Source organism: Erythranthe guttata, chromosome 4, assembly GCF_056151865.1.
Source record: "Erythranthe guttata isolate IM_541 chromosome 4, IM_541, whole genome shotgun sequence".
Lineage (NCBI taxonomy): Eukaryota > Viridiplantae > Streptophyta > Magnoliopsida > Lamiales > Phrymaceae > Erythranthe > Erythranthe guttata.
Window position 1 is genome coordinate 16,898,095 of NC_142536.1, and position 18,299 is coordinate 16,916,393.

General features: G+C 34.0%; 3 protein-coding genes across 5 annotated transcripts; 2 read left to right on the plus strand and 1 right to left on the minus strand.

Annotated features, from left to right (window-relative positions):
- Positions 1-2,962: 2,962 nt before the first annotated feature.
- Positions 2,963-6,096, plus strand: LOC105950493 (peroxisomal membrane protein PEX14). 2 transcript variants are annotated; one of them, XM_088817045.1, is made up of 9 exons: positions 2,963-3,226; positions 4,034-4,278; positions 4,400-4,448; positions 4,540-4,724; positions 4,808-4,997; positions 5,142-5,234; positions 5,336-5,436; positions 5,541-5,914; positions 6,004-6,096. In XM_088817045.1, the coding sequence occupies exons 1-8, from the start codon at positions 3,169-3,171 to the stop codon at positions 5,907-5,909; spliced, it is 1,290 nt and encodes a 429-aa protein (XP_088673171.1). In that variant the 5' UTR covers positions 2,963-3,168; the 3' UTR covers positions 5,910-5,914; positions 6,004-6,096. The 2 variants fall into 2 exon arrangements, with proteins under 2 accessions (XP_088673171.1, XP_012829312.2); XM_012973858.2 differs by having other exon boundaries at positions 2,967-3,226; positions 5,541-6,096.
- Positions 6,097-12,143: 6,047 nt separating this feature from the next.
- LOC105950492 (putative late blight resistance protein homolog R1B-16) lies at positions 12,144-15,718 on the plus strand. 2 transcript variants are annotated; one of them, XM_088817054.1, is made up of 3 exons: positions 12,144-12,239; positions 12,356-12,671; positions 13,182-15,718. In XM_088817054.1, the coding sequence occupies exons 2-3, from the start codon at positions 12,362-12,364 to the stop codon at positions 15,572-15,574; spliced, it is 2,703 nt and encodes a 900-aa protein (XP_088673180.1). In that variant the 5' UTR covers positions 12,144-12,239; positions 12,356-12,361; the 3' UTR covers positions 15,575-15,718. The 2 variants fall into 2 exon arrangements, with proteins under 2 accessions (XP_088673180.1, XP_088673181.1); XM_088817055.1 differs by lacking the exons at positions 12,144-12,239; positions 12,356-12,671 and adding an exon at positions 12,726-12,770 and having other exon boundaries at positions 13,259-15,718.
- On the minus strand, positions 14,653-17,017 carry LOC105950377 (uncharacterized). The gene has a single exon (XM_088817056.1). The coding sequence runs from the start codon at positions 16,821-16,823 to the stop codon at positions 16,236-16,238; it is 588 nt and encodes a 195-aa protein (XP_088673182.1). The 5' UTR covers positions 16,824-17,017; the 3' UTR covers positions 14,653-16,235.
- Positions 17,018-18,299: the final 1,282 nt, after the last annotated feature.

Here is an 18,299-nt window from a genome sequence, read left to right on the forward strand (position 1 = left end):
CAAAAACATCTTTATTTTCACATAATAACGAATGTAAAAATAAAAATAAAAATACGAATGCATTTACAATCACTGAATTTAAAAAAAACATAAAAAAATAAAAAAAAATCACATGGGCCCTAATTAGCTTATACAAACGACAGGACCCGTCGCCTTTAAATGTGATCGAAAGTGGGCTTAAAACGATTGATTTTAGCTTCGAGCGTCGTACGAATCGGGTCACTTGGCGCTTGAACGAGCTTCGCATGCATACGTTGGCCCTGATTATTTATACTGATTGGAATTCTTTTTCTTATAGATTAAGAAATGAAAAAAAAGGTAATTAGGTAGGCCAGGACAGAATTGCAATTAAGGCAAAAGTATGAGGCCCACATGAATTCCAGCTAAAATCTACCAAAACCTCTTTTATTCTTCCATCTGTCAGTGGCCCACATTAATGTACACTAAACACTGATCAGCTCTGAACTTTATTTAGTGGGCCCCATTTTTAAGCTTTGGATATGGCTGTCAGCAAAAGCTACAATCCCACATTTTGTATTCTGAAATGATTTGTGCAGGCCAAAATTAAACATTCAGGCACATTTTTTCACCATTTTTTAAAAAATAAAAAGTAAAAAAACTCAAAACTCTCTCAAATTTTCGATTTTCTTTCGTAAAGCCCGTGCAAATCGTCAACATATCGGAGGTAATTTTTACGTTTTTACGATCCTTTTGTTATGTAGATTACGAATCCGGAAAAAAAAAACGAAAAAAATCACACGTTGGCCTGCTCGTGTGAATTTACACGAGCGCATCCACTGTGCTCGTGTAAATCCACACGAGCAGGCATTTTTATTATTTGTTTTTTTTTATTGCTCGTGTAAAAACACACGAGCGGTTGCAAAGTGCTTGTGTGATTTCACACGAACGCTTTTCAACCGCTCGTGTGTTTTTACACGAGCAGATTAATTTTTTTTTTTTTTGATTTATAAGATGCTCGTGCAAAAACATGCGAGCATTTCAACAAGTGCTCGTGTGAAATCAGATGAGCATTGTTGAAATGCTCGCATGTTTTTGCACGAGCACAACAATTTAATTTTTTTTTTTTTTTTATTGAGTAGGAATAGTACAAAAGGTAAATAGTTATGGTAAAAAGGTAAAATATCATGGTAAAAAAAGTGCCTGAATGTTTAATTTGGCCTGAGTATATCATTACCCTTTTGTATTTTTACAGAACAAAAAAAAAGGCAAAAGAAAAAATATATGAAAGCGAGTTACTATGTAAAAAAAGAAAAAATAAAAATAAATAACATTTGTATTTTAGTTCGAATTATTGATAATAGTCTTTTTTTTTCTTTTTTTTTTCTTAGCTTTTAAGTTGACGAGAGCTTGTTTCTGAGTACACCTTAATGGATCAGGCCGAGTGAGCTGGGCCCAAATATATCATTATTACAACCCGACCAAATAAACTTATTTTTCCTTTTTCCATTTCCCCTTTCCCCCAATTGATGGAAATACAGTTAAATTATAATAAATTAATACAGTTGAGACTAATAAAATTTTATTGATTTAACGAAATAGTAAATTATCGAACTAATAATTTAATACCTCTTTACTGCATCATGACCGAAAAAATATTATTACGCGAGGTTATTAATTTATCGAGGTTATATTATACATGTAATGTGGATACTTTTCCACTTATATTTATCTACGAGAATAAGAGATTTTGGCCGCAAATGGAAAATGAAAATTCGAGTTTATATGTGGGTCAATCGAATCGGATTTTAGCAGTTTTGACATTATTTTATTTATTTTTTTGAAACTTAAGAATAAATTCAAGTTCAGTTCCGAAATTTTCGTAAAAACCAAAATTTGGATTTTCTATATTCGTAATGAAAAAAATGTTCTAAAACTGAAAATTTTCCGAACTTGTAGACTTCAGAATGTTAAGGTCTCGTATGGTTATCTATATTGGATAAGTTTAGATTAAAATGAGATTTGATTAATTTGATTAAATAAGATTTGATTAATTTCCTACTAACTAATTAATTATTTAGTTAGTATGATGTTCGATATGTAAGATTAGACTTGTATTAAATCTTTAAAACTCTTGGTATTATACGTGATTTGTCTATAAATCGTTTTATTTAATAGAATTTACTTGCATTTTGAAGGAATTAAATATAGTTTTTTACTTGTTTAGTTACTCTCTATTAAATTAATCTATGACAGAGGGGTATTACTAATTTAATGAAATAATAGTATTTTAATAGTGGACTTTGATTTTAGTATCAAATTTGAAAAAAATATAAATCTTGTCAACCGAAGGTATTACTTGCCCCTTCTATTTAGCTAGTAAAAGTTTATAACGGTAACCAAACGAGCCCTTAATGTTTTATTCATGTATAATATAGATACATATTATTGATAATATAATTATAACTTTTTGGAATTAAAATGGGACAAAAACTCGATATACGATCCCAAATTAAATTATAAAATTAGATTTTCTTTTAGTTAAAACTTAAAACCAATGACAAAATGCACTTCACCCACTACAAATTTTCCATTTTTGCACTTTCCCTCCTAAAAATTCAAAAACTCGATAACTCCCCTTTAAAATATTATTTTGGTTGCACTTTGCCCCAAAAGTCAATTTATGGTTGGCATAGTGCAACAAAATAATATTTTAAAGGGGTAATGTGCAAAAAAATAATGTTTTTTTAAGGGGTAACGTGTAACAAAAATAACATAAATTGACATTATGCAACAAAAATATTCAAATTCCAATGGATAATCATCCATAGAAATTTTGCCATTGGGGCAATGCGACAAGAATAACATTTTGAAAGGGGTACATTCACTTTTAAAAACGTTTAGGGGGTAAAGTGCAAAAATGTACAATTTGTTAGGGGTGATGTGCAATTTTCCCTAAAATCAATTTCGTTCTAATTTACACTTTGCCTATTTCCATTTCTTTGCTTAGAAAATCGAGTATAACCAAACCAACCACTCTTCGAAATTTGATCGAATCAGATCACTAGAAACAAATCTTCTGTCAAACCCATTAAACCAAAATCAAAACCCTTCTCAATTCTCAATTCTCAATTCCCTTTCATATTTTCATCTACCATTCTTTTATGTGAAGATTCAATTGAGTAAGAGCGACGACGAACGATCATAGCTATGGCAACTCCGGCCGACGCTCCGTCGAGTTCTCCCAACGAAAACCCCCAAACTCCAGGTTTTCTTCTTCATTTTTTCTCCGAGTTTTTTTTACTTTATATAAGATTTGATAATAATATTTCATTAATTTCATGTCGAGAGTTCTTCTTCTGAAATTTATTTGAGAATGGACGATCAAAATTGCGATTTAGTTGTTAAATTGATGCATTTATTCGAAGGGTTAGAAAATATACTCTAATTTTGGTTGAAAGTTATAACTTCCCCTTTTTGGGTGATTACGAAGCTGGTTGAAATTTGAATTTAAGTTGAGAGAAGAGAAATATTGGTTGAATTAATGGATTGAAGAATTGTGAGCTCTGTTCGGTCAACGGTCAACGAAGAAAGTCGAATTCATAGGCAAAAAAATTAAAAATGCTCTTTGCACTCTGTAAATCTGTTTAAGTATAGTTTGTGCAGCGATCATTTTCTTTTGTTGAAGCTGATAGGGTGGCAATGGTAATGAAATGTTGGAGCCTATGAAATTTATGATAGCAATCGTGTGTTCTCGATTTTTGTTATCTGAACACTGAGCCAAGAATGACTGATATCTTGTTTAGTACTGATTGTTATCGAATGCTCGAACCATTTCAAAATATAATTGTAACGATCAAACATAACATGTATATGTTACTTGAACTTCAACGAGGCCTTATGATATGCATAATGATTGTCGAACAGCATTCTGCATTTTTTCCGTTTTACTCTAGTATTTGTAATTCAAACAGCTGACGCAAGTGAAACAAAACTACATATAATTTATTACCAATTTTTCGTCTTCATTCAATTTTCTGGTGATTTTTCTGATTGTTTCCGATTCGAAATACAGCTCCATGGGTACAACCGCCAACTGTCGATGATCGCGAAGATGTTAAGATTGAGGGTGTAACGGAGAGTTCTCCCACTTCTGTATTTGTGAACTCGGAACCGATTCGAGAAGAGCAAGTGCAAAATGCTGTTAAGTTTCTTTCACATCCAAAAGTAACGGGATCTCCAGTTATGTATAGAAGATCATTTCTCGAGAGGAAGGGACTCACGAAAGAGGAGATTGATGAAGCCTTTCGCCGTGTTCCGGTAAGCTATTTGTTATTTAATCGCACTTTTTCAATATGTAGGCGTCTGTCTATCTGTTATTCGGAGAACTAAGTGTGTGATAATATTGTAACTGGTTTTGAAAAAAAAAAACAAATGATAGGATCCAACCCCGAACATTACAACGACAGAGCCAGTTGTCAGTAATCGAGGTAATAGATATTGCTGCTTGTTAAAATCACATCAAACTTTTGTGTAACAAGAGTACTGATTATCAAATCTTCTTCTTTTTTTTCCGTAAAGATGGGCAGGCAAAATCTTCATCAAACATTCGACCTGAAACTGCAACGCAAGTATTGCAGTCTAATCTAGTTGTACCTGTTGGCCGCTCAAGAATGGGGATAGTTTCTCGATTCCATTGGTCTCATGCTTTTCTTGCTTTAGGGTTTCTAGCTGCATCAGGGGCAGGAACTGTCGTAATTTTCAAAGTATATCTTAACTTTTGTGAATGCCTAAAACTTCTTTTATTCCAAAGTATATCTTAACTTTTGGTGGGCATATGATATTCCAGAACGCAATCGTTCCGAGATTCAAGTCGTGGATTCGCAAAGTTGTATCAGAAGAAAACGAGGGTTTGCCAAGGAAAAATAATGGGAAACCGAGTATAGCAGAAGAAGCTGCTGCTGCTGCGAAGGTTGCAGCTGACGCAGCTGCTGACGTGGCTCGAGCAAGCCGGCAGATGTTGATGACAAAGAGTGAAGGTAGATTTATTATTACTCGACTCGACCTTAAAAGTTTATATATGTTCCTGTTGTTCATATGATGTGATAAAATGTTTTTCCTTTCGTTCTCGTTTTTAACTCGCAGCAGTTATTTCTGGTTGGCTTTGGTTGTGTTATTTACAGAGAAGAAATGCCTTGAGGAGCTCATTGCAATGTTAACCACACAGGTACACGAGATGAAATCAATGCGTAACAGCATAAAGAGGTTGGAAGACGGTAAGGAATGAATTGCTCGATTGTTTACACTAAATATCTTATTATACGACTTCATTTGAACCGATTCATTTTTCTTCCTCGTTTCTGTCAAAAAAAATCAGGACAAAGTATAAGTGGAAGAATTGCTGCAGCTCAACAGGATGAACGAAGAGTCTTCCAGAACTCTCCATGGGTGAATCCTCCTCTTGTATCAATATCAAAGGTTTGCCTGCCAATCGTCACTTCTCTTATCTTTCCAATAATAATTAATAAAAATGCGTATATATTTGGTGTTATTACTAATACCAACTTCTTGCTTGCAATCAGTCTTGGGAAGTTGGTCAACCCCAGGTCAACTCCACCAACATTCTTCAGACTCGAGGTAAACAGTCGAACGCCGAGGAGGCTTCGTCTTGGTGGCAAAGGAAAAATGTCAGAATAACGGATGGAAATCATAATAATGAACGGCCAGTTCAACGGTCGTGGGTCCCACCTAGGCCACCCCCCGTTGCAATGCCTGAAGCAGCTGCAGCCATAAGGCATCGAAACAAGCCATCAAATGATGAAAACGAAGGAAAAATGATTGGTGACCAATTACGAAAATCTACTCCTTCTCCAGATGTAACTGATGAGTTGCAGATGATCACGAAAATCTCCGAGTCTGGTGGGCCCGAGGAAGTTAATGGCGAAACTTAATACAGGTAATTCTGCACTTGTTAAATTCAGCATTTCACATGAAAGAAGTGAATGCTTTGTATCTAGATTAGGTAAGTACTCTGGCAGGATCAAGTGCAAATAGTTGCGTTTTTGGTTGTAATGGAATGCCATCTCGTATGTTGTGATCGATTGTTGACTCATAAATCAAATCATCTTCAATCTTTTTCTGTAGCAGCGGTTTATTTAGCTATATATAAAGGGTTTTGTTTTGTTTTTTTTTTTTTTTTTGTTTTTGTTGGAAATGGAAAGAAGAGTTATAGAAATGAACTAATAGCAATTTTTTAATTCATAAATTACAAATTTCTAATAAGAAAGTAAGGGAGTTTGAACCCTGATTTCGACTTTAATAACCAAAGTAAGGTACGAATTCTCTTAATGAGGGTTGGTTAGTCGAGAAAATTCACGTATGTATTGATGGGGGCTGGCCTCTCTATATGGTAGTGATTATTATGATTGGGAAATTGAACATTGTATCATAAATTAGTGGTATTGTGCTTGTGGGACCGCCTCTTGTATATAATCTTTTATGAGTTATAACAATGTAAAAGAATAATTAAATAGATAAAAATGCTTGTTTCTTTTTTCCTTGCGGGGAAAAAAAAAAAGATAGATGAATAGTATGACTTAATTTGTCTTGTTCATTGATTTGTGATCAAGAGAAAGTTCATGGAAGTTGTGGTCCAATTATGAAAACTAGTAGGTGTAACCAAAGTTGTAATAATTGAGGCAACTTGTCAAGAAAGATCAAAACTAGTAATTTTCAATTTCGTGCCATAAGCAGGTTTTCCTAACTTTTTTGATTTTTTTCATTCTCTTAATAAATTTTGTGAAGAAGTATTAATGTGTGGTTGTTTGATACCGAGTTGGTCTGTGTAATTTTATATCCATGTAATTTCAGTACTTAAAGAGGGTCCTGGTGAAATTAACAACCTAACCATCTAAGAAGGGAGGTTTGTGTAATTTTCATTTTCGTCATACAGGGAGCTCTCGGTAATTTTGATTGGCGAGGACTTGGTCCAATGTAAAAGAAAAAAAGAAAAAAAGAAAAAAAAAAAGGGTTTTGTGAGACGTCCTCACCAACCATTTTTATTATTCTAATTCTAGGATCTCTTTTGTCAATGAGTCCATCATTTATTATGTCTTATAAGTAAAGACAAATTTAATTTATATAACAAAATGGGGTAATGGCAAATAGGCCCATGACAAGGGCACTTAATTAAAAGAGCGACATCCAACTTTTTTGTCTTTCAAATAAATTCAAACTTATTTGCAAATAAGGAAAATTCCTTTATATATACCCAAATTACCCCCAATTCATTTGAAACCCAATTTAACTCCAATTTCATGATTTACACTCCAATTTAGCCCAATTTCATCAATTAACCAATTTTAACCCTAATTTCAATTTTGACCCGCCACCACCGGAGACCGCCGGTCTCCGGCGTTGACTTTTTTTTTTTTTTTTTTTTTTGAATTTTTTTTTTCCTGAATTTTTTTTCCGGCCGGTCAACTGCCGTTGACCGCCGGGTCTCCGGCGTTGACTTTTTTTTTTTTTTTTTTTTTTTAATTTTGTTTTTTCTTAAAAAAAATATTTTAATTAATATTACTGTCTTGGATGCTAAATTACTGTCTCCGGCAGTTATTTAACTGTCGGAGACGGTAATTTAACTGTTAATCAACTCTTTTGTTTTTTTTTTCTTCAAAAATATTTTAATTAATATTACTGTATTCGTTGTTAAATTATTGTCTCCAGCAGTTATTTAACTATCGGGGACAGTAATTTAACTGTTAATTGACTTTGTTATTCTTGAAAAAAATATTTTTAATTAATATTACTGTATTTGTTGCTAAAATACTGTCTCCGACAGTTATTTAACTGTCGGAGACAGTAATTTAACTGTTAATTGACTTTTTTTTTCCTTAAAAAAATTATTTTAATTAATATTACTGCCTTGGATGTTAAATTACTGTCTCCAACAGTAATTTATCTGTCTTAGACAATAATATTAATAATATTACTGTTCGGAAAAATAATATTCATAATATTACTGTCCCAAACAGTAATATTACTGTCTGAGACAGTAATTTAGTAGCCAAGACAGTAATATTAATTAAAATATTTTTTTTCTAAGAAAAACAATTCAAAAAAAAAAAAAAAAAGTCAACGCCGGAGACCGGCGGTCAACGGTGGTTGATCGGCCGGAAAAAAATTTCAGGAAAAAAAAAAGTTTAAAAAAAAAAAAAAAAAAGTCAACGCTGGAATCTGGCCGGAAAAAAAAATATTTCAGAAAAAAAATTATTTTCTGAAAAAAAAAAGTTTTGGGGGTTAATGTGATATATTTATTTAAATTCGGGGTCAATGTGTAATATTAAGGAAGTTAGAGTATAATGGGTGGAATTGATAAGAATTATATTATTGAGGGTATTTTTTATTAAAGACATGGTAATGGGCTTAATTGGGAGACTGTTTTTTTTGGTGGACCAAAATGCATTTAAGTCCCATGCGATGGACCTTTTTGCCATTTGCCAAAACAAAATTATTACCAATCTTTTAAACTTAATTCCTAACTGTAGCACCAATTTAACTTCAATTTCATTATTTTTGAACAAAAAATTGAATTTTGACTTTTTCCATTTGAGATTTTTTTTTTCTGGCGTTGAAACTTTTTTTTTTTGCCCATCGCTAACTAGTGTTAGTAATATTACTGCGGTTGACAGTAAAAATTACTGTAAATACAATAATAGTACTGTCAACCACGTCAATTTTATTTATTTATTTTTTGACTTTTTTATTTTGTTTGATTTGTTGACCAGCCAATGTAATAATATTACTGTCTACTACTGTAAACACAATAATATTAATGTCGTTACAGTAATATAACTAATATTACCGTCAACCGCAACAATATTTTTTTTAACTTTTTATTATGTTTGCCTTTGTTGACTGGTCAACATAATAATATTATTGCATTACACAATAATTTATTATGTAACATAGTGATTTGTTGTGTTAATATTACTGTCTTATATAGTAATATAACATACAACAATGTGATTGTGTTAAAAAGTAATCTAGTTAATATGTTCAACCACAATAATATTATTGTTTTTTGCAGGGGCCAAAAAATGTTCAGGAAAAGAACAGAAACAAAAAGTCAACACCGCCGGAGAGCAGCATTGACAGCCGGTCAACGGGGGCTGCAATAGGAAAAAAAAAAGAAAAAAAGAGAAGAAGAAAGTCAACAGTCAAAATTGGATTATTGATCAAAATTGAATAATTGGTGAATTTTATAATTAAATGGACTATTAGCCATAACCCCCTCTAGTATTTTTTTAATAAGGGTAGATCTACCTACCTTTTTAATATTAGTAGTAGATCCACAATTTTCCATATACCAGTAATAACCCTCTAATAATACGAATTAAACTAATAAATAAAAGACTCAAAATCTTGCATCGCTAAAATCACGTTCTCAATCCCCCAAATCTCGAACCCACTTTTCTTTCAACCATTCCCTACCAAAACCAATTCTTAAAACCTCAGTACTACTACGCCGGCGAGAATTCTAGGGCGAGAAACACGACGAAGCTACCAATCGGCGATAAGTGATAACAGCCTTCTTTGAGCGCGAGTGATTCTAAAACAACTATAAATTTCCCATAGATGTGGTCGTTTCATACCCATCGACGGAAAACGACAACAAGCACACCCATATTTCTGCTATTTCCTATATCATCGGTGAATGAAGAAGATGTCGGCCGCACTAAGTTTGACATGTTCATAAATTTCTGCAACCTCTTGGTACAGACAACCCTAATCCTCGATTTGTCGTGGTGTACAGGGGAAAGGAGGATGAGAAAAAAAACAATGATATTCGAATCGTTGACTCTAGTAAGTAAATATGCTAGAATTTTATTTTATTTATTCCATCGATTTTGATAACTACATTCGAACATAACTATTGTTTTTTGCACGAATCAGAAAAATAGTCTGCTTTTGTTATAAAAGTAGTTGATTTAAGAAATAGTTGATGTTGAAAAATAGTCTAATTTATATTATAAAATAGTCTATTTAGCTAAAGTGAAGCAAAATTTGGAAAAATAGTGTGTTTTGTACTTCAAATAGTTGGTTAAATAAAGTGACTAATGTTGAAAAATAGTCTATTTTGCATAATGTTAATGTTTACATAATGTTAATCTGCACTGATGGAATAACAGGAAACTTGTCAAAGAGAAGAGAAACGGAGGGAAAAAATTCGCTAAGACATACATTCTTCAAGAGTGTCGACGTCAACCAAATCTGCCTCAAATACCCTAAATTTACACATTCCCACAATTGTATTTAGTTTTGGAATCAATGAGAGGGATACATTCTGTAGATGTTTATAAATTCTCGTTTAAATGAATAGAAGAAAAAAAAAGATGATTGCAATAAATTGTGTGGATGTAATGGTAGTTGATTATCCTTGTTATTGCTGAAAAACGTATGTAGTTTTATGTGTGGCTTACCAATTGAGGTGATGCTATTTCTTGTAAATTTATTGGGAATCGGGAGAAAAAATAGTTGGTTCTAAATTGATATCGACAAGCCTGGATAAAAATAGACGGTTTCAAGAAACAACTATTTATGTCGCATCAATTCTATCAAAAACAACTATTTATGTCACGTGTTATTAATGATAATAACACTGTTATATAAAACACCTTAATTTCAGACACAAAAATGAACCAACAAAAGACCTATAAAAAGTCTAACAAAAACAAGTACAACAAAATATTTAGTTAAGTGAAACCACCTAGCTATGTCATGCACAAAAACGACTATTTTAAGTCATGATAAACTATTTATATCACACAATAACAAAATCGGATATAAAATGAACCATAATTTCACCGCAAATAAAAATGAATTTATGTTACATAAATTTCAGGCAAAACAACTACTTATGTCACATGATAACGAAAACGACTACAAAAAAATCAAATAAAGAAAACGACTACAAAAAAATACTCAATTCCAGCGTAGCCTACAACGCGAAAGGAACCAACAAAATCAACTATACAAATTTAACATAAACGACTATAAATTTCACCGAACCCTAACACCGCCACACAATTGTGAAGACCGTGGAATCAACTTTTGCCGTTAATCTGGACAGCACCGCCACCGCAAATCCTAACGAAAACAACTATAAAAAAAATAGCAGAATAACAAAAGAAACTATATTGTTGTGAAAGATACCTAACATCAAAAGTATCACGAAATAAATCAAAAAAATCAAAACGTTGGCGACGATGGGGCAGAGGCGGCGGCGACAAAGTTACTATATCCGGCGCTGGAATTGAGGGGTGGAGGTATGGAGGAATTTTTGAGTTTTTGATGTCGTCTTCTACAACTAAATCGAGAATCGCGGCGGCAGCAGGACGAGATCTTCAGATTTACCATAGATATGAATTAGAACAGAATAACCGTAGATATGAATTCAAATTTAATGCATCGAATCAGCGCTCAAAAAAACTAGGTTTCAAACAAAAAAAAAAAAACAAAAAACAAACTCGCCTTGTTCAATTACAGTCGCCACTCTCTGAACGGAATCAGATATGAATCTCAACGTGTGCCTTTGAAACGGTTCAAAAATTAACACCATGGTTGAGGAAGATGAGACGGTTATGAAATATGCCGATATATCGTGATTCCAGAGATTTATTGAAATCACATATCTAAAATAAATTAAGTACGCAAGGGTGAATTAGTCATGTCAATTATATAATTAATTAAAAAAAATCGTATTTAATATAAGAGGGGGTTCTCATTAATTATGAAAAGGGGGTTATATCCACCCTAATATATGTAAATGATGTAGGGGGTTCTCACTAATTATCCCATAATTAAATTGAGGTTAAATTAAGTTAATGGATAAAATTGGATCATATTAAAATATGAGAGGAATATTTTAGTCATTTACATACCTCTGAACTTTGTGGAATTTTTTGCGAAAGATTTGTTGGGGTCTTCTTTATTAATAAGTAGCCCATAATAAGTTTATTTGTAAATGCCACTAAATAATAAAATGCTTGTATCTTTTCGTTGAATAAATTAAAAAGACGAAGAGAAAGTCAAAGGAAATTGCGGTCAATTAAAAATAGTTGTAACGTTGTAATAATTGAGGCAACTTGTCAAGAAAAAAATAGTTGTAAAGTTGTAATGATTGAGGCAACTTGTCAAGAAAAAAACAGAAGTCTTGTTTGCAAGTTTGCAACTTTGCATAATCATTCTCCTAGAATCACAGTAATTTTTCATAAAATCCAGTTTGCAAATCAAACAATAGCAGTGCTCTGTGCTCATTACTCATTCATATTTTTTCCTCAAACTTGAGAGAGAGAGAGAGAGAGAGAGAGAGAGAGAGAGAGAGAGAGAGAGAGAGAGAGAGATGGCAGCTTATGCAGCTGTTGTTTCTCTTATGAATGTTATCCATAACATCCAAAATCATTCTCGTTTTTCCATTTATTTTTCCGACAAGCAAAAGTCTGAATCTCTCGGCAAGAAGCTTGATTTCTTTCTTAATTTTATAGAGGGTAATCATTCTGATGGAGGTAGCGAAGAAGATAAAGATTTGGAGAGCCAAATTGCACGTGCAGCCCATGCCGCTGAAGATGCAATTGAATCTTATGCAGTCAACCTAATCCACACCACTTTGATTTCCTTGCTCGATCAACATTTCACACAGTCGCTGTCTATGAGCAATATGGTTGATGGAGGGTCGACTCGACTTTCGGATATTCTCACCAAACGACAACTGAGTCTGCAAATCATTCCAATTTTTGGTGTGCACACCATCGGTAACACTAATTTTTCTAGAAAAGCTTACTTAAATCGACCGTATTTCAAACACTTTGATATTCGTGCTCGGGTTACAGTAGGTCAAGAGTATAGTTTGAAAAAAATCTTTTCAAAACTTCTTTCTCGCAAAAGTAGTCGATCTGCTGATGAACAACAATTAGCACAACAGGTGTATCAAAGTCTAATAGGTAAGAAATATTTGATTGTATTGGACGATATTTGGAGTATCGATGCTTGGGAAAAGATGATGTTTTTCTTTCCAGATAACAACAATGGAAGTCTAATTATCATAACCACTAGGATGTCAAATGTTTTTGTTCATTTTGGCTGGTTGTCGTACATTTCAAATACATTTTTAAAAGAAGATAAAATTTGGAAGCTATTTAGTGAGAAGACATTTCCACAAGAAGGTTGTCCTCCTGAAGATATCACGAGAGAGGCTATGAATCCCATGTCTCCATGGGGTCAAATGTTTGGCCTAGAGAAGGTGATTCAAGAGATGGATTTGATCAAGAAAAATGTTATCAAGATTAGAGAGAAAAGGCGATTAAAAGAGCAACAACCCACATATTCACCGCCTGCTACTTCATCAACACCTCTTACCATTACCGGAAAGAGCGCGGGAATGGTGGGATTTGAAAAAGACTTGCTACAGCTTATGGAAGGGCTCACCGGACAACAATCGGGTCTGCAAATCATCCCAATTGTTGGCATGGGAGGCATCGGTAAGACCACACTTGCTAGAAATGTCTATGAAAATCCTTATATTGATCAACACTTTGAAATTTGTGCTTGGGCTACATTTTCTCAAGAATACAATGTGAGAAAAATTCTCTTGGAACTTCTTTCTTGCCAAGGAAAATCTACTAGTGAAATGGATGGAAAAGACGAGGCTCAATTAGGTGAACAATTGTATAAAAGTCTATTTGGTATGAGATATTTGATTGTACTTGATGATATATGGAGTACCGATGCTTGGGAAAAAATAAATCGTTTCCTTCCGAAAATGAAGAATAGAAGTCGAGTTGTTGTAACCACTAGACTACTGGAGGTAGCAAATCATTTGGGCTCTTCGTGCCATACGATGAGTTTTCTAGATGAAGATAAAAGTTGGGAACTATTTTGTCAAAAGGCATTCGGACAAGAAGGTAATTGTCCACCTGAATTGGAGGGAATAGGAAAGGAGATTGTAAAAGAATGCAAAGGACTGCCATTGTCAATTGTTATAATTGGGGGGCTTCTCGGAAAGTCTATTAAGACACAAGAATACTGGAAGAAGTTTGCAAAAGATAAAAAGATAATCCTAAATTCTGGAGTGGGTTGTGAAAGTTTGGATATATTATCTTTGAGTTATAGCCACTTGCCTGCACATTTAAAACCATGTTTTCTTTACATGGGAGTTTTCCCAGAAGACCATGTGATTAGTGTGTCCAGGCTCATCAAACTTTGGGTTGCCGAAGGATTTATAAAACCAAATACAACTCAAAGTTTGGAAGAGTCTGCAGAGGGTTACTTGAAGGATCTTGTTGACAGGAATCTCGTTTTAGTTCGTAGGTTGGGATTGACTGGAAAGATGAAAACTTGCACTATCCACGATCTTTTAAGAGAATTGTGCTTAAAGGTAGCTCAGAAGGAGAAATTTCTTTGTGTGACTAGCGTTCCCGAAGTTCCACTTGGCATAGACAAGAGACAACGCATTCGAATCTTTCATGCTTTGGTGTCAACATTGCTTGACGGTTCTAATTTGGTAAGCAAAGGGGGCAAGTTGTCATTGAAAGTATTGCATTTGGTTGATAGTGATTCTTCCTTGCAAAATATTTTTGAGCAAATTAACTTGCGTTATGTTTGCAAATCATATTCCTTGGGAGCTGGTTCTGCTACTCTTCCCCGTCTTCCTCCATCAATTTTCTGGAATTGGAATCTGCAAACATTAATTATTAGAGGCAAGGAAACTTTTACTGCACCACCTCAGATTTGGATGATGCGACAACTTAGGCATTTTGAGTTCGATGAGATATATCTTGAAGAACCTCCTCCTTCGGGCGATCTCCAAACTACTTTACCAAACCTACAAACATTTTTCAGAATAGTGAATTTGGAGTTGAGTGAGGAGCTATGTATGACAATACCTAATGTCAAGAAATTGAAATTGAAGTACGGTGATTTCTCAGCTGAGAAGTACCATCTCTACAATCTTGACCTCCTGCGTAAACTCGAAGCTCTAAGCTGCTTTTTTCAGGAAGCACCAAAGTGGGGTGATTTGGTGCAGAACCTCAAATTTCCAAGCTCGCTCAAGAAGCTGTCTTTAAGAAATTCCAATCTCCGCTGGGAAGATTTGACAGTGATTGGTTCATTGCCTCATCTCGAAGTCCTGAAATTAATGGGATTGAATTCGGTTGTCGGAAATGAATGGAACCCTGTTGAGGGGGAATTCATACGCCTGAAATTCTTGGGAATTTACTATTGTTATGATTTGATGCACTGGAACGCAGACCGCTCCCATTTTCCTGTTCTTGAGAATCTTGTTCTTGAAGGATTGTCGAAATTGGATGAGATTCCTTTTGGAATTGGAGAAATACCGACACTTGGCCTTATTGAACTGGATGGATGCAGCGAGTCAGCAGCCATTTCAGCCGTGAGAATACTGGAGGAACAAGAGAGTCTTGGGAATGAGGGCCTTCAAGTTCGAGTGAAGTTGTTGGATAATGCAAAAGTAGAGAGGTTCGTAGAGAAAGTGAAAGAAGAACTTGGGAGCTTCACAAGCGGTAATTTTCAACTTCGTGCCATAAACAGGTTTTCGTAAGGTTTTTTTTTTTTTTTTTTTTATGAATTTTGTGAAGAAAAAAAAAGGTGTGACTGTTTGAGTTGATTTGGTTTGATTTGTAATTTGTATGATTCCATTTATGAACTAATTATGAATATTGAAAGTGTGTGTGTATTTATTTTACAGGTTTTGTAACAATTACAAACTAATACAAACCATCAAATGCATTCAATAGATGTAAACGAATTGAAAAAATAATAACTAATGTGTTCATATTAATGGAAATCAGCACATTTGAAGAAGAAAAAAACAATCAATTTCTTTCGAAGTGCATAACTAATTCTAATTTTGTTCAGAAAACAAATCGGAAAAATCAGATATCAAAATTTGAATCTCACATATTCACCGGAGTAAAAATTTACAGCATGTTGCAATTATTGATTTTCGCCCTCGAAATACATAGTCCAATCACACTGTTAGAAGCTCGAAAGCTCCTAGACGTACGAACAGGGTTTGTCGAAACGGTTGCGAAGATTATTACGACGACCACTTGTTCGAGATGCTTTGCAATGTTGCAGCAATTTTACGGCCGGAACAAATAATTTTTTAATTAAAATACTAAAAATAGATTTAAAAAACAAATTAAATTTAAAAGTATTTATTGTACATGATAGAGATTTAAAAAGAATTTCAAAAAAGTTTAGTGAGAGAAGAACTTTTTCGGTCGGTCTTCAACCGCTGCCACCCTATGCAACAGAGTCTTCAACCTCCATCTCTTAGAATTACAGCTATTCCTGTACGGCTCCTCCTCCTCCTCCGCCGCCGCCACCGCCGCCTTTGGCCGCCACATGCAGTACGTTTCCGCCGCCGCAGCCTCGTCCAGCTCATCGTCCTCCTCCGGAGGCGATCTCGTAATCGCCGTTTCTCTTTCCTCAGTGAACAGCTTCCTCAATGAAATCCGGCTCTTCGGATCCTCCGACGAAACCGAATTACAATTTCTGTTTCGATTTTCCTCGACCAATAAATCCCTATTGAAGACCGGGTAAACGGGTCGGATCTTCTCGTGATCCGTGATCGGAGACGACGATCCAGATTCCCTCGTCACAAACGCGAACTCAATTTCATCATCGGCGTCCGATTCCGTCACATGTAATTGGACTGCTGGATTTTCGAAACGGAACTCGTCGGAATTGAATTCATCGGCGGTGCGGGAGGCGGCTGCCGCGATTCCGCAATTGGAATAGCTGTTGAAGCTGGGGCAGATCGAAATTAGGTCATCCACCTGCATTTTCCGGCGACAAAAATTTTCACAGTTCAACAAATGGAGAAAAAAAAAACCTTCAGTGTGTGTGTGGTGTGTGTGATTTCGGCTAAAAGAAAGGTGAGAAAGTTTGAGGGCGTTTTATAGGCTGCGGCGAAATCGGATGCGGGAAATTGTATTAATCGCTGTTTGGAGAAATAGACAAATAAAAAAGAAAAGAAAAATGTATTTATTATTGCATTCGACTCCTATGTGTTTATTATAATAATTGCTAAATAATGCACATGTTTTTATTATTATTACCCAAAGTCATATTGATTATTGATATTGAATTACAAAAATGAGACTCTAAAAAGGAAAAAAGAAAACTCATCCATTAGGACTTTTTAAGATAAAAAGTAAAAACACAATATAGAGGTTTATACTAATTTCCTAAGTTTTTTTTTAATGCATTTCGTGTAATCCTACACGAAATGATTTTTTTTAATGCTGTTTTATATCGTAAGAAATTACACAAAATGCAAAAATGCAAATTGTGTAATTTCGCACTAAATGGAACAAAAAAATTGTTTTTTGGACCGTTTCGTGTAGATTTACACGAAACTGAAGCTTCGATTTTGTGTCAATCTACACGAAACAAACTAAAATTTTGAAAATTCCTCTATTTCGTGCGCTCTATTTCGTGCTACGAAGCACACGAAATGAAGAAGTTTATTTCATGCTTCGTAGCACGAAACATTTGGGGTTTTTTTCTTTATTTTTTCAAATTTAATCATAAACTTATTCTAATCGATACAAATCGTTAGCTGAACAAAAATAACACGTTAAGTTTACGTAAAAAATAATTTTTTTTATCTCAAATCTTTGTCGAAATTGCTGGTTTAATTCATGAGAATTCGAAAAGGGTTTGAGAGAATTTTGATTTTGTAATTAAAACTTACAAATGAAATAACGTTCCATTGCAAATCATGTTTTCAATAAAACTCGTACTAAGAATAACATTTTAGATATAAAAAAATAAAGTGTAAATTACAACCACCCTGAGGTATGGTCAATTTACAAAAATTTCCCTCATGTTTGGGTAATTACAATCACCCCCTCAACTATAAATATTTTTACATGTCCACCCTTGCGGTTTCAAATTTAGTGGAATTTTTGAGATTATATGGAATATTATCACTTTTGTAACCATTTTATCCCATTCGAACTTCACATTTTGAAGCAAGATGATCATAATATGTGTTTTCCAACTTGTATATATCAGATTGTGGTGCATCAGAAACTGTATTTTTACACAAAACAAGTACAAACTATAGCACCACAAAAATCTAGATGATTATGTTGAATTTGACACCATAATGGTGGAGGTGTAAGAAAAAAACATAGTTGATGGGATTAGATGTAATTATCCAAACAAGATGGGTTATTTCGTAAATTGACTATACCTCATGGGTGGTTGTAATTTAACCAAAAATAAATAATAAGACAATATGGAAATAAAAG

Bases quoted from the DNA above. Each gene is read 5' to 3' on its own strand.
- LOC105950493 (XM_088817045.1), top strand. From the start codon at position 3,169: ATGGCAACTCCGGCCGACGCTCCGTCGAGTTCTCCCAACGAAAACCCC. The intron at 3,227-4,033 runs GTTTTCTTCTTC...TTCGAAATACAG, and splicing joins CGAAAACCCCCAAACTCCAG to CTCCATGGGTACAACCGCCA. The intron at 4,998-5,141 runs GTAGATTTATTA...TGTTATTTACAG, and splicing joins GTTGATGACAAAGAGTGAAG to AGAAGAAATGCCTTGAGGAG.
- LOC105950492 (XM_088817054.1), top strand. From the start codon at position 12,362: ATGGCAGCTTATGCAGCTGTTGTTTCTCTTATGAATGTTATCCATAAC. The intron at 12,672-13,181 runs GCAATATGGTTG...TTCCACAAGAAG, and splicing joins CACACAGTCGCTGTCTATGA to GTTGTCCTCCTGAAGATATC.
- LOC105950377 (XM_088817056.1), bottom strand. From the start codon at position 16,823: ATGCAGGTGGATGACCTAATTTCGATCTGCCCCAGCTTCAACAGCTAT.